Here is a 15,381-nt window from a genome sequence, read left to right as displayed (position 1 = left end):
CCTTGCATCCCTGGAATAATTCCCACTTGGTCATGGTGTATGATCTTTCTAATGTAATGCTGGATCTGATTTGCTAGGATTTTGTTGAGGATTTTAGCATCTGTGTTCATCGGAGATATTGCCCTAATTTTCTCTTTCTGTGTAGTGTCTAGATAAAGATAAGGTTTTGGGATTAGGGTAATGCTGGCTTTGTAGAAAGAGCTTGGAAGTGTTCTTTCCTCTTGAATTTTTTGGAATAGTCTGAGGAAGATAGGTTTTATCTTCTTTGACTTTTAGCATCTGTGTTCATCGGAGATATTGCCCTATAATTCTCTTTCTTTGTAGTGTCTAGATAAAGATAAGGTTTTGGGATTAGGGTAATGCTGGCTTTGTAGAAAGAGCTTGGAAGTGTTCTTTCCTCTTGAATTTTTTGGAATAGTCGGAGGAAGATAGGTTTTATTTCTTCTTTGAATGTTTGATAAAACTCCCCTATGAAGCCATCTAGTCCAGGGCTTTTGTTTGTTGGAAATTTTTTGATTACTGCTTCAATTTCCTCCATAGTTATTGGCCTATTCAGGTTTTCTTACTTCATATCTTAAAAATCAGTTTTAGGGAGGCCCAGTTCCCCCAGGCTCCCTTAGAACTATTCTTTCTGATTTCTACTTTTATTCTAGAACTACACAATAGAAATTGCATGGTTCTTTGTATAATTTGTGTGATTAAAGATTTAATGCCTGGAAATAATGTAGGACTTTGAGTCAGAATAACTAAATTTTACTTAATTTATAGTGGTATAATCTTGGGCAAATCATGCATACTTACGTTGAACCCCAGGACTTAGCGCTGCTTTACTTTTTAAAACATACATAGTCCATTAATATATTTATGGAATCTATAAATTGTGATGCTCATAAAAGGATTTTCTAACATTTTCATAGTTAATCTATTGTAATTAAATTGTCATAATTTATATGTATATAATATTATTTCTAAGCCTACTATATAACCAACTTTTTGAAATAAAATTGGAACCCAAAACATGACTTAATTTTTAACATAAATATGAAAAGATAATATTTTAGTAATATTTTTTAAGGAAAAAATCCCTTAAGGATTTACCATCAAAAGAAAAATGTCTCCCTAGCCAGTTTGGCTCAGTGGGTCGAGCATTGGTCCTTGGATCGAAGGTTCCCAGGTTCGATTCCGGTCAAGGGCATGTATCAAGAGCATGCAAGCTCAATCCCCAGCCCAGGTTGAGGCATGTACAGGAGGCCCCAGTCAATATGTCTCTCTCACATCAATGGTTCTCTATCTTTGTCTCTTCCCCTCTACTCCACTCTCTCTAAAAATCAATGGGAAAATATTCTCAGGTGAAGATTAACAAAACCAAAAAAAAAGAAAAGAAAAATGTTTGGGGTTCATCCAAATTGATGTACTCAAAGTAGAATAGGGGGTGGGGGGGCGGGTCTTCAAAACCTAAAAACTAGAAAAGTGCAATAGTAATTCAACAGGCAAGCTTTAGGGTAAAATTTAAGTGGAAAAAGTCCAATTTGATAAAAGTAAAATCATGGTAAATGAGGGTGAATGCTTAAAGTAAAACCAATGAAAACTAATAAAAATTAACTTCAGTGAACATTCAGTGCAACCAGGAAATACACAGATAATGTACCTGTGGAATAGGAGACTTGTACAGACTATTTTAAAAGGCTTGAATCATAGTGCAAGTTAAAAATCATTTGCAGGAAAAGAAACTATCTTGGAATAGTAGTAGCTGGAAAAATGTAATGCACACTATCAAAAATTACATTATTATTTATAATATGACTTATTATTAATATTTTTAATTGAGGACTGGCCTTGTGCTAGGTGTTTTACATTCTCATTTAATATTCACCATAACCTTACAAGAGATGTGTTAGGGTCCCCATTTCACCCATGATGAACATAGGTGGAAAGTTGCCCAAAATTAGAACTAACAAGTGGTGGAACTAACTCGAGAAAGTAGGACTTTCTCACTACAGATAGTCAAATGGCCTCAATCTACATTTTAATTTTTCACCATATAAATTGGAGACAGATTCAGAATAGGGACTAATTTATTCATACAGCACAGCTCCCTACAAAGCACCCACACTCACAATCATACACAAACCAGATGCCTACCATGTAAGCTTTCATTATTTTCTTCCAGGCTTCTTTTCTCTGCATTGCAGGGTGCATTGTGATAGTCCTACCACCTCCTCCTTTCCACGTTTTGTTAGTAGACATTCAGAATATGCTAGTTGTAAAGGTTTTCTTGTTATAAAGAGAACACATTTTCACACCCCAAGCCCTATTGTCTCTTCAGTTAGTCATTTCCAAAAAATAGAGGTGATATAATCAAAATTAAGGAGTACCTGTGTATTGTATTAAACTAATGCCATGGTTTCCTGTTGACAGTGGCTTTATGGAGCACCAAAGTTTTTTAATTCCAACCAGTTTTATTTCCATAAAGGATATACTGGCAGGCCCAACCCTGATATTTGCAGGGCCTACGGCTCCCTTATGTCTAAATATTTTTAAAGTTATGGAACAATTATAAGTAAAAACTATTCTGTCCACCTAGGTTGATAAATGTATCTTGATAACAACTTGGAAGGCTGAGTTTAAATTTAAAATTCTCTGGCTCCTCCTAATTCTACTTTTCTCCTCAAAAGCAACTGAGCCTGTATTCTTACTTCACTTGAAATTATATAAAGGTACATAATTGCATTCATTACTGTGTTCTCGGGGCAGAGGAGTGCAAAAAAGCCTCAACAGTTAGAATCATAAAAATATGCTACCTGTGTACAGAATGGCCAACGGCGACTGTAGGGCAGAATTTGCTTTGGTGTGAAGCACGCTGGCAGAAATTGTAGCCATCTGAGAAGTCTTCAGTAAAATTGTTTGGAAATACATAGAAAAGACCACTTACAGGGGGAAAAAATAACCAAGGAACATAAGATTTTACCAAATGCAACATTAGCATTCCTTGAAAATTTTATAAAATTGGAAATCATTTTAAAGTCTGTAACTATTTTTCCTCAGTTGTGAAACACTGTACTGAAGCTAAATATAAAACACTTTGATTAATTTGGTTCTCATTTGGAAGATACTTAAAGAAAATAATAATGCTCTGAAATCCCTTACAATTGAAATTTCAAGATGTTTCTCTCCACCATCAAAAAACATCCAAAATAGTTGCTGCCACCTAATCCTTTTGCCATCAGTTTTACTAACCTTGGTTAATAGAACTGAAATTATAAGAGAATGTGCAGCTACATGGACTTGTAAAATTCAGAACATGACAAAATTCAATCTAAGCGAAGAATGTTCAGAGATTAGAATCGGGCCAAGATGTTCAAAATCTGCATGTAAACAACCTTTCTTGTGGCTCTAGGGAAAGTTTTAAAGAGCCTTATTCCTTCACTCTCTTCTCAGAAGAGCAGAGAGCAGCAGTTGGTGACGCCAGGGTTTGCATTCATCTGAGCTCATCAGCTGTTTCTAGTTGTGTGTTATTTCCATTCACACACACACACACACACACACACACACACACAGCCTATCTATGCCTTGGTCAGTACACATAACCCTTCAGCCCTAGATTGAGTTTATAGTGTCAACAACGTTAAGTCAGAGCCTAAGGGCCATTTTCATTCTCAGGCAGAACTGCTTGTAGCCCTACTCAGCTTTTGTCTTCAAAACTCAATGGGCAGATACTATTTATAAAGGCCTAGAGTTTCATTCAACTGTAAAGCCATAACATGGGGGCTTTCAAAATGAAATATTCCATTCTATTTTGACTTTTTTGACATTCCCTATTTTTTCTATGTAGAATTTTAATTCCTACATACATCAAAGGCCATATGCTTTCTAACTCCAGAGCACATTTAAAATTCCTTAATTTATATTCTTTAGAACATACATTCATTATCTTCCTCCCTCCCTCCCTCCCATCCTCTCTCCCTCCCTTTCTTCTTCCCTCCTACCTCTCTCCTTCTTTCCCTCCTTCTCTGTCTCCCTCCATCCCTCCCCCTCTCTAATTTCTAAAATGAGGATCACAATGTCTGGTCTCTAATCTAACACCACTGTATTTCCTACATAATTTTAGACAAATCAATTAATTATTTTCAGTAGCTGTAAGATGAAACTAAGTTCTCTACCTTGCCAAATTTATAAGCTTTTATGTAAGTATGAAATGAGGAGGCAAAGTCATTCATTTGGTATTTATTCAGCCTTTAATATCTGTCAGGAGCTGTTTATCAGATTCTGAGATATATTTATGAAGAGGACAAATAAGGTCCCTACCCTTGTGCATTGGGATTGGGAACACAGTTAGTAGGTGAAGAAGCAAAATCAGGGTTACACCTTGTGGTAGGTGCTTTGAGGAAAGTGATGGAGAATGACAGCAACGGTGATACTTAGGGCTGTCAGGAAAAGCCTCTGAGGAAGTGACTTTGAGAAAGTGACACTCGAGGTCATAATATATGAGAGGAAGCTTGCCGTGTACTGACCCATGAAAGTGCGTTATCAGCTGTAGGATGTTACCTCCATGAGTAGTAACCCCCACTGGTCCCCTTGCAGTAGGGAAGTTAGAAGACAACAACAGATTTTAGATTGTCCTATTTCTGGAGCTATAACTGTACAGTGATCTCTGTATTTTCTTTTTTTTTAAATATATTTTATTGTTTTTTTACAGAGAGGAAAGGAGAGAGATAGAGTCAGAAACATCGATGAGAGAGAAACATCAACCAGCTGCCTCCTGCACACTCCCCACTGGGGATGTGCCCGCAACCAAAGTACATGCCCTTGACCGGAATCGAACCTGGGACCTTTCAGTCCGCAGGCCGACGCTCTATCCACTGAGCCAAACCGGTTTCGGCTCTGTACTTTCTTATGAACCTCCATTTTTTCATCCAAATCATTCATATCTTCCTCCTCTTCTGTTTCTGGTTTGTGCTAGCTTAACCTTGGGACTTGTCACTGTTCCCTGTCTGTGACACTTCCTAGCTCAGGCTACTCTCAGTCCTCCCTATCACCATTCCTATACTTCCTTCTGCTCTAAAACTCCCTGCAACTGAGTTCTCTTTCTAATGACCCTGTAATTCTAAAACCTTCTTGAAGGTTTCCAAGGTGCCTCACTTATGGCAAAACTACCTATCCTTCATAATATAAGCAACTGGCTGGCACAGTGCCTAGCACATAGTAAGTTCTAAATAAATATTTATTGAATAATGAGTGAATGACTGATTCTCTTCATCTTACTCAGTCTACCTATAGGATTAAAGGGTTTTTTTCTTAATTACATGTATATTCTTTTCTCACATGTAAAATGCATGAAAAACCTTTATCTTCAGCTATATAGAATAACAAAATCTTACTCCTCATTCACAAGGTATTTTAACTTTAAATCTACTCTATTTGCTGTGCAGGTGGAATTTTGTCATTGATCCTAGAGATACTGACAGTGTCCCTAAGACTTTTTTTTTAATATATTTTATTGATTTTTTACAGAGAGGAAGGGAGAGAGAGAGAGTTAGAAACATCGATGAGAGAGAAACATCGATCAGTTGCCTCCTGCACAACTCCCACTGGGGATGTGCCCGCAACCCAGGTACATGCCCTTGATCGGAATCGAACCTGGGACCTTTCAGTCCGCAGGCTGACGCTCTATCCACTGAGCCAAACCGGTTTCGGCCCTAAGACTTTTTTATAGTGTCCAGCACACAGTGTATGGCACAGCACACAGCATTTAGTGTGATAACAATCCATAAGATTTCAGTTGTTTGGGCTTTTATTTTTAGCATTCTGAATAATCAGATATATCCATTTAGATTAAGCAGAAGTTTTCTATGGAAAAATCTTTGTATTGAGGAAGTTGTCATAGTTTCAGTTAAGCAGCAACTAAAAACAGTGTTTCTTTTAAAGCAATTTTTTAACTATGTTCAGAGTTTTGTTTTCACATTATATAGTATTATTGTTCATTAATGGCAATAATAATTTAGTCTCAAAAGCTTTGAGATTTATCAAAAACAAATGGAATATTCACTTTTCATAGGTATAGAGGTATGTTTAGAATAGGGTTGGGGAACCTATTTTCTGACAAGGCCCATTTGGATATTTATAACATCCTTCTCAGGCCATACAGAATGATCAGCTTAAAAATGAGCCTGCTGTATTTGGTCAAACATTTAATTAACTCACCCCGAATGCCTGGGCAGGGCCAGACCAAAGGATTTTGCAGACCTTATGACGCCTGTGGGTTGGATGTTCCCCACCCCTGGCTTTAGAATCATCACTGCCAACTTTTTTCCAGGATTGCATCTTAAGCGTTAAAGTATTTATTTCAATGAAATAAAAATCTTATATTACATCAATTAGATATAACTTATAAACGATCCCTTAGTTTTAGGCATTCTCTGTTTATAGCTCTAAAATTTTTAAATAATACCAAAAATATAGTCTCATTGATTTTTGTTGTTGCTTGTATTGTATACTTTAATTCAAGAAATTTTATGTAACTTTCACTCTGAATGTTTTATTTTGATTAATATAAGGTTCTGAGACAAGTGATCAGGACTGACTTTAGAACAACAGTTCAGTGTTTATGGCTTTATGCTTGTTGCCCTGTGGGATGTACCTATAAAGTAATGAATGGGACAGTCTTCCTAACAAACATACTAGGAGCCAAGTATCAGAGAGGCCCTTGTCCCCTTCAAATCAGTCACCTCGAAGGCTACACTGTTCCAGTAACACTGCTATAACATAATAGTGTTAAGAAATAATAAAGACTATGCTAAGAAATAATGAAGACTAAAATGACATTATTCTGAATAGATCGTAGATTGTGACAGATGAATTTGATCTCAGTGAGTAGTCAGAAATCATCCCAGCACCAACTGCAGTGAATGAAATTTGGAGGCCTGTTTGGAGTTACAACTGAATGTAAAAATAATAAGATGGACTTTCTTGAATAATACATAAACTAACTCTTGAAAGTGTCAAAGAGAAATTCCAGAACTTTGGACCTTGGAATAAATGTATAAACTCCCAAGGTAGCTACTATAAGAACAGTACATGTTTAGGTTAAAAAAATGTGTATGTTTGCAAAATAAGATCAGTTTTATTACTTTATAGACATACCTTGTAGATGAAAAAAATACTTCTATCATGGAACTCTTTATAAGCAAACTTCCGAATGTAAGTAGATTTTCTGTCTCACCCTATCTGAGTCTGTTGAGAAATCTGAATTTCTAATAATGACTTACTCTGAATCTTCAGCTTTAAAAAAAATATAATGTTTTCCATTTAAAAAATGGATGAATTTAGGTTTTACGTTACCATTTTCTGATTAGCTTTGTTTAGTTTGCTCTTCAATTTTTTATTTAGTATATTATGTTCATCTTTGTCCACCCTGAGACTCTCAGAATGTATTTTCCCATTGTAAAATTATCATCAAACTCGTGAATGGAGATAGAAAATAAAGCCTAAGCTGAAGGTTAGACCTTGTTCCATATTATTTTAAACTCTGTGTGGTTGGCATTTGGAACAGTCAGATGCCTTTCTTTGTTAAAAGTGGAACCCTATTATCTTACTAAATAAGAACCGCAACTTACGAAAAGAAAAGCCTTTCTATAAAAGTAAATACTCTCAACTTTGGAGCTCCTATTATGTTTTTCATTTCAACTAATAAAAGCTTGAAAAACAGAATTCAACCAAGCAGCTGGGCCATGTTTTTCTCATGTCAACTCCAGGTGGACTCGTGGACGTGGACTGGGCGTGGACCTGGAGGGTGCGCTGCTTCATCGGGGCTTTTCCACATTGATTCCACCACGTCCACACTCATCCAGGCTGTCAGGCCCCTATTTCCTGCTGCTGCGTTGAAATAATAAAAGTAAAATGGAGTGTGGAAGGCAGAGAAAATTGGTAGCCTTTTGCAGGGAGACTAAGACAGCTAAATTGTGACACAATTTAAACTGTTCAAATTCGACAAGTTTGATTGAAAAATTGCATGACCTGTGTAGTTAGAGAGCAAAACGGTCACTAGTTTATAGTTTTAAAAAGTCACAGTGTGCTGTTTTTACCGCAGACTGAGAATATTCTTTTATTCGGCCTGGTAGTAATTGTTGCACAAATGCCTGTTTTGCAGTTTGGCGATTTAAATGCTGTGTCTCCTGGAAATCTGGATAAAGGTAAGAATTTAAAATAATGTACATTTTTAAAGACTTTATTTGACTGGGAAATTCTCACAGAGGAAAATGTAGCGTATTTGTCTGGCACTCTAACTCTGTGGAAACAGCATACAGTCCTAGGTGAGTATGGCTGTGATGTCTTCGGAATTCTTCATTATTTCTCCATTTTTGTGCTTTCTTTATGGGAGGTGCCTTAAGTACAAGAAATAAATTTAAACAGAGTTACAAGCTCATTTTGGCTTTTTGCCTGAAGTTCGTTATAAGTTCATTATTTCTGACCATCTACAGAGTCCTAGAGAAAAGGCATAAAAGTTGCTCTAAATATCTGTATTCAAGGCCTATCAGGCAAGGGAAAAGATTCCTCAGCCTACCTATCGCCAGGTAGGAACTCAGAAAGAGCCGTGATGTTTACTGGAGAAGCAAGATCAATTGTGGTGTAGATGGAAAGGATAACACACATTCTCTTTAAATTATAATACCAGCATCACTACTCTAATATGACAATAGGACATATAGTCCTGAAGAAACTCTTGCTCTACAAAACCACAGAGTGAAAGGACTATGGATTAGGGGTGGGGGGTGGGGAAAAGGTTGGAATAGAGCACACAACAGCAGAAGAAATCCTTTAGAAAACCAGCCCAGTTTTTATAAAAATATAAAATTTCTAACAAATAAGCACAGTAGAAAATGTAGACCTTTCTTCAAAAAAACCCAGAAGTGAAGATAGCTTGAGGTTTTAAAGAATTGACTTCTGGAGTCAGGGACAAAATGCACAAAGACAGGTGAGAATAACACAACTAGCCCTTCCAAGCACAGCCAGAACCAGTGGGGAAACCAAGGCAAGAGGCAGGACTTGGGGAATCTGCACATGAGTGCAGTGCTGTTTTCTGGAGCAGCCGGTCCTTGGGTACTCATTGTCCAGCTTCTGACCCTCCTTGGCAGTGGAAAACATTAGTGTGCCAGGGAAGGTCACCTTTGAATCCATGTCACTCCCATGTTGAACTCCTGTCAGGCAATTGTGGGCACATTAATTCCTGTTAGAGGAACATACATAGTAGCAAAGCAGAAGTAGAAAATGATAGCCCCAAAATATTGTTGCTCTACCTATATACTCTATAGGATTAACCAAATAACCCTCAGAAAGATAAATGAATTATGAGATGATACTCATTTGTAATTGAAGAGCCAGAATGGTGCCAGTTGAAGCCCATGCCCAGCATACAGCCATCCTGATAGCACACTGACACCGAAGCCGTGTAACAAAAAATTTGAGGTTTCATCCCTGCGTGCCCACAGGTGCAGTAGGAGTATGGCTACTTGGCTAAACACTGAATGGCAGCCATTCTTCTTTGTAAAGTGCTAAACCAAGTCTTCAGTCCACTCCAGTAGCACCTGATGTTAATTTTTCTGTACCAAATGTCCATAATCGATAGTAGGTTTCTAGAAGATGTCTTGGAATCTATTGATGCATAAAATGTCTGTGGACTTGCACTTAGGGACTGGAGAAAAGGCTTGCTTTGTAGCCTATCCAAATGATCCCTGTCACCCCTAGTGACCTGCACAAAAGTGGCCTGGAGCACTGGAGTTTGTCCTGTCCACCACCTACAGTCCTGTCCATTTCTGCCCAAAACGGGTAGAGAAAAGGGCTTTGCTCATTCCCTCTTCACCTGCCTACCTGCTGGAAGTTTTTATTTTCCTTTCAGTGCTGGGGTTTGTTTATTTTTTTGCTATTATAATTTTGACACTATTTCTCAGGAAAGAAGGTAGAGAGGTATCTGAGAAGCAATGCAACTTTACCTCACATTCTCGGAATGGCTCTGCTGGTCCCCTTCACCCTCAGACATGATGCTTCTTGAGATATAGCTGAACTGTGGCATAACCAGAGCCTAAGGTTTGAATGTGAAAACTTCAGGACTTTTTGTTGGCTCTTTCCACAAAATGAGATATTTAATGTTTTTCCTGATAATGAAAGTAGTATTAGCTTTGTATAAAAATTTCAAGTAATACAAAGAATTAGAAACTATTGAGAGTGAAATTTCAAAGTCACAACCCTAAGAGACTACTGCCATTAAGAATTTTGTGAGTTTCCTTCTTCTTTTGTTTATATATAAACAACTGCATCAACAAAATGTGAAGTATCATACACGTGTTTTGATTATACCCTCTTGATAAAGCAGATGTCTACCAAATTTATCCTCCACGCAGCCAACCAGCCCTTCACATGTGCTTGTTCTAACATCTGTTATCATCAAGTCCATTTTCCAAAGCAAAAAGGTAACCGTATAAAATAGATGGGCCAAGAGGCCTCTTGCCACACAAGTTCTTCTGTGTTTACGGTTTAAGGATGCATTATAGACGTCATTCCTGTCAGTACATCCAAACTCAGCCTTTTTCATTACATACACCGCTTCTCAGGAGATGCTGCTCCTGGCAGCTGTGCACTGCACCACGACACGTGGAGGTCCTGCGACTCCCACTCAGTTCTCTCTGGAACCATCTTTGCCCCATTGATAACAAGAGAGGAACATTCAGGGCCGATTTATGTTGAGAGCTGCATTCGCAGGGATTGATGTGGTAGGTGTACCCCAAGTGGTAATACTAGACTCAATCTTAGAAAGAGTTCAACTTAATCTGACCAAAGAGCTACTTGTACATGACAGAAGAGAATAACATGAAGATTTGGCTCAGTTTCTACAAGTCACTAGAAGTCAAAAATATAACAGGTGTAGGTATATTTTAATTATCGATGAGATATTTTATGTGATTATGCTTTCATTTTCTTTGGTAAACAGTAAAAGATGTCGAAGGTGAACTAAAAAGATTTTTAAGGCAAAAATTATATTCCCCGCTGTTTAAAAGTGGTCACTCCTAAAGAGGCATTCTCTATACTCCTCGGAAGGGAATCTCTCACAGCAATAAAGCTGTGTGAGCATTTTCTCTCTCTACTTTTGAATTTTAACTGTGCTGCTGGAAAACATTAAATGGTATTCCATTCTAATGATATTTTAGTTCATATAAAGTATATTAAAATTTGGAGAGACCAGTGACTAATACATTTAATTTCCAGAAATGAATACTAGTATTAACAGTGAATATCAGTGTTGCCAGGAATGGAAATCCATTGTGCATTGTTAATTTGATACTACTGCCTTAGTCTTTATAATTTTTGGCAATAAGAATTAAGAGCCTATTTAATATTGTCATCTATACTATTTGTGCTCACCATAAGTCTTTACAGCAACCCATGCTTGTACGTGATATATGTCATCACCAATCTCACCTACACTAATATCAACACGTAAAATTTACATCTAAGTATAGATTTTTGGAGGAGACTGAAGTTTTTCTCCCTCACTTCTTCTTTTTTTAGTTAGCATTTTTCACCTCAATACATTCCCCAAATGCCAACAGTGTATTAAAGTGACTACTTCATGAAGACACAACTTATGCCAAACTATTTAATACAAAGACGTTAGGAAATTCCAAAGGTCTTTTTAAGTTTTGGAGTTATTAAAAGTATTAATCACAAACTAACCCCAAATAAATTACCTTTATCATGTTTGAAAGAATTATGGATGCATTAACTGATTTTTGATGCAAGTGAAATCCACGGAGAGGAAAACCTATAAGCTTTGTCCCCTGAGAAGAGCTGAGAAGTTGCTTTCCTAATGCTCCATATTAACGTGTTTCGAAGCACAAGTTGATTGCCATTTTCCAGTATGTCTTTTGGTAATAGTCGTGGCATTATTTGTTTGTGCAGATGAAGGCAGTGAAGTGGAAAGTGAAATGGATGAAGAACTAGATGACTCTTCAGAACCTCAAGCCAAGCGAGAGAAAACGGAGCTGACCCCGGCGTTCCCGGTGGGTTGTCTGCAGCCTGTTCTCGAGAGCAGCGTGCAGCCCAGCCTCCTGAATCCCATCCACAGCGAGCACATCGTCACCAGTACTCAGACTATCAGACAGTGCAGCGCGACAGGCAATACTTACACTGCGGTCTAAAGAATATTAAAGCGTATTTTTCCAGCTAACATTAACCCTGTTGATATTGGGCTTAAGTTGAGAAATTAATAAGCCTGAAGGTCGACTGTTGTCAAATTCTCTCTGTGCTGAACATTACCTTTTTGGAGTTGTGAAATGGAATGGGTGTATGTATTTTGCCAGGTCTCTCTTTTTTTTTAAACGTAAACAAATTATTTGCCTCTTAATGATAAGAGGGTTTTTTCCTTAGTTTTGGGTGTCAAGAAGGATTTTTACAACACTTAATATTGTTTTTCTTATAATTAAAAGTAATTTACATTTTTGTAGCTGAAAATATTTTATTGTTGATTGTTAGTCTTGGTGTATGATTTCATGTGTGAGTTTTTAATTAGATGCACTTCTGTGAAATATCAAAAGAAATGCATTTTTTATTTACACTGGAGGCATGCCCATTTGGCAGCAGATGCATCAAATTTGCTTTTGAAAGGTGCTTTTCATTGGGCCGAACCACAAGACACTATTTTGATAGCATTTTGGAGTATGGAGAAAGAATACAGAGCATTTTAATGATAGTGCTAGAGGGTTGGGCAGGTCATCTATATTTCTCTGAAGAAAAATTGAGCTGTGCATTTATCAGTTCAGAGTAAATGACAGAATTGCCAGAGATTATGCTAATATGTACATAATTTGTGTACATAATGATTAAATCATGTTAATGCAAGCTTCCGTTAAACATTGAATTTTAACTGTTATTTGCATACCAATTCCTCTGTTTAATGACTACTGATTCTGTATTTGGGACCACTGCACAGATGCGTTCTGCTGTTGAGTGGGGCTGTTATAGTTAGAGACTGAAGCTGAAAATGACTTGACTTTTTTTTTTTAAGTGTACATGCTACTTATGCTGAGCTGGACATACAGGAAACCATTCCATTTGGATGATTTTCTTTTATTCCAGGTCTTTTTCCTAATAGTAGTTCAATATGCTGCTATTATAAGAGAAAATTTATAGAATGCAAGGAATGTAGCAACCTGCATATCGTTCTTTCGTTCAAAAATATTTCCTGGTTTCTAAAGTATGTGGATTTAAATTTTAAACAGAACCTGAAGGCAGTGTAACTGGCACACCATACTGTTGCTTATCTCCGATTCTGTAGGATTTGGATAGGTGGCTTGATGGACCAGTGCCGCTGAAGAATGTACATCAGGGATCATCGTACCTCGGCTAAAACATGGTGCCTTAAAACAGAACTGAAGCTAAGGTTTAGTAAGGCTTATTTTGTTCCTGTAAATTCCTCTTCAGTCCATTTGACAAGCTGTGCCTGTCATTGTCAGAATCCCGAAGTAAGGACAGGTTACATGTTCTTCAAAGGAAATTTAGGGCAAACAAAGCAAAAAAAAAAAAGACAAAAAAATCAGTTTCCCTCTTTGAGTGACCACGAACCTATTTTTTGTTCTTAGAGCTGAATAATACTTGATTATAAGTTAGATTGCTTAAGGGTATGGAGTAGCAGGCTAGTTTTAATCACCAACTTGTTACATAAAACATATATATGTTAGACCATTCTTATCTACTTATAATTTAAGAAAGTTAAAATAAGTAGGTACTTATCGAAGTGCATCTTTTCAGTCTCCGTGTTTGTCTGTGTGTCTTGGTGTCTGTGTCCACATGCACACACGAGTGCCCATGGGCGGAGTCAGCTACCACAGCAGAAGGTGAGATCCAGGAGTGGATACACCATCCCCATGTTCATTTACATGAAGAGCCAACATTCTTTTAAGCACTCAAATTATTAACAACAACAAAAAACAGGCACATCTATTCATTTAATTCGTTCTTAAAAAGCTAATAAGCAAAAATAAGTACATAAAGCCAAAAAAAGGGAAAGCACAAAATTATTTACAGACTATTAATGAGACCTATATGAAATTCAAGATGTTTATCTTTCCAGTTTTATTGGGGTGAGGGTGGGGGGTGTAAAGAAGAGGGTGAGCCAATCTGTAAAGTTAAAACTACCAAATGGCTTATTGGGTAATACGCAGTCTATTTCAACTGTTGTTGCTTGATTGCCTTAGACTACTCAGATAACTGAGGTCAACAGGTTTCTTCAGTAAACATTAAATGCATTAGATGTAATTTTTTTAATTGATTCAAATTTTGTATTATACAGCTCATACTAGTATATTCAAAAGTCTTTTGCTGGCTTATCGCCTTTATCTAAATATCATTTAAATTATTACCTCCCTTTTCCTCCCAAAAGGCAATGAATTTGTACCATCTCACACACAGACACACACACACACACACACAAAGGCAAACCAGCAAGCAAGACCCCTTAAGCTGCAAATACCATGTATCTACTTCATTGTGCATTAGGAAACATGGACAGGTACATTTAAATCAAAAAAACTGAAAAGGAAAAAACCCCCACACTCTTTGTTTTGACCCTCCTTTCTTGATTTTTCACTTTCCTAACCCTTTCTACCACACCCAGAAGTATGCTATATTTGTATTGGACCAAATGTATTTACCGGTATCATCTTGCTTATTTAACAATTTTAAATGTATTTATTATAATTGTTTCCTTTAATTTAGTGTTGGATATATTTGTTTTGTTAGAGGAATCTGATAATAATGGGCATACAGTGGGGCCTTGACTTATGAGTTTAATTCATTCCGTAACAGAGCTCGTAACTCAAATTACTTGTGTGTCAAATCAATTTTCACCATTACAATGACACGTGATGCTGGGCTGATGTTGTGGCATTCACTGTGACGTTTGCTGCGCCAGCTAGCGGTGGGATATCTGAAGCTGGCTCGTAACCCGAACTTTAGCTCTCAACTCAAAGCAAAAAATGGGCCGAGAGACAGCTCGTATCTCGAAAAACTCGTTAGTCGGGACACTCGTAAGTCAAGGCCCCACTGTATTTAGATTAATGAAAATTAGAGACTGGGGATCCTCCAAGGTTCAACATTTCTTCTAATTGTTCATGGTTCTAAATTTAGACAGATTAGGAATTAATATTATTATATTTCAACTTGACTCACTAAAAATATTCTGATCTCCTTTATGAATACAGTTAGGAACATAAATTCTTTGTGACAAGTATAGATAGTTCTGACCCATAGACAAATATCTATGATCTATGCTACTTCCTGTTATTTGAAATCCACAGTAAGACACATACACACATATACAATCACAAACAAAAA

At 37.1% G+C, this 15,381-nt stretch overlaps 1 protein-coding gene across 1 annotated transcript in view; it reads left to right on the top strand.

Moving 5' to 3' along the window:
- The window catches only part of RFX3 (regulatory factor X3), a 147,071-nt gene extending 132,204 nt beyond the window's left edge, over positions 1-14,867 (top strand). The window contains exons 15-16 of the mRNA XM_015566895.1: positions 8,147-8,189; positions 11,950-14,867. Of these exons, the coding sequence (XP_015422381.1) occupies positions 8,147-8,189; positions 11,950-12,188 (282 nt within the window). The 3' untranslated portion in view covers positions 12,189-14,867. The remainder of the gene's footprint in view (positions 1-8,146; positions 8,190-11,949) is intronic.
- Positions 14,868-15,381: the final 514 nt, after the last annotated feature.

The sequence above is a fragment of the Myotis davidii genome, unplaced genomic scaffold (assembly GCF_000327345.1).
Source record: "Myotis davidii unplaced genomic scaffold, ASM32734v1 scaffold83, whole genome shotgun sequence".
NCBI lineage: Eukaryota > Metazoa > Chordata > Mammalia > Chiroptera > Vespertilionidae > Myotis > Myotis davidii.
This window is presented reverse-complemented; position numbering and strand designations above follow the sequence as displayed.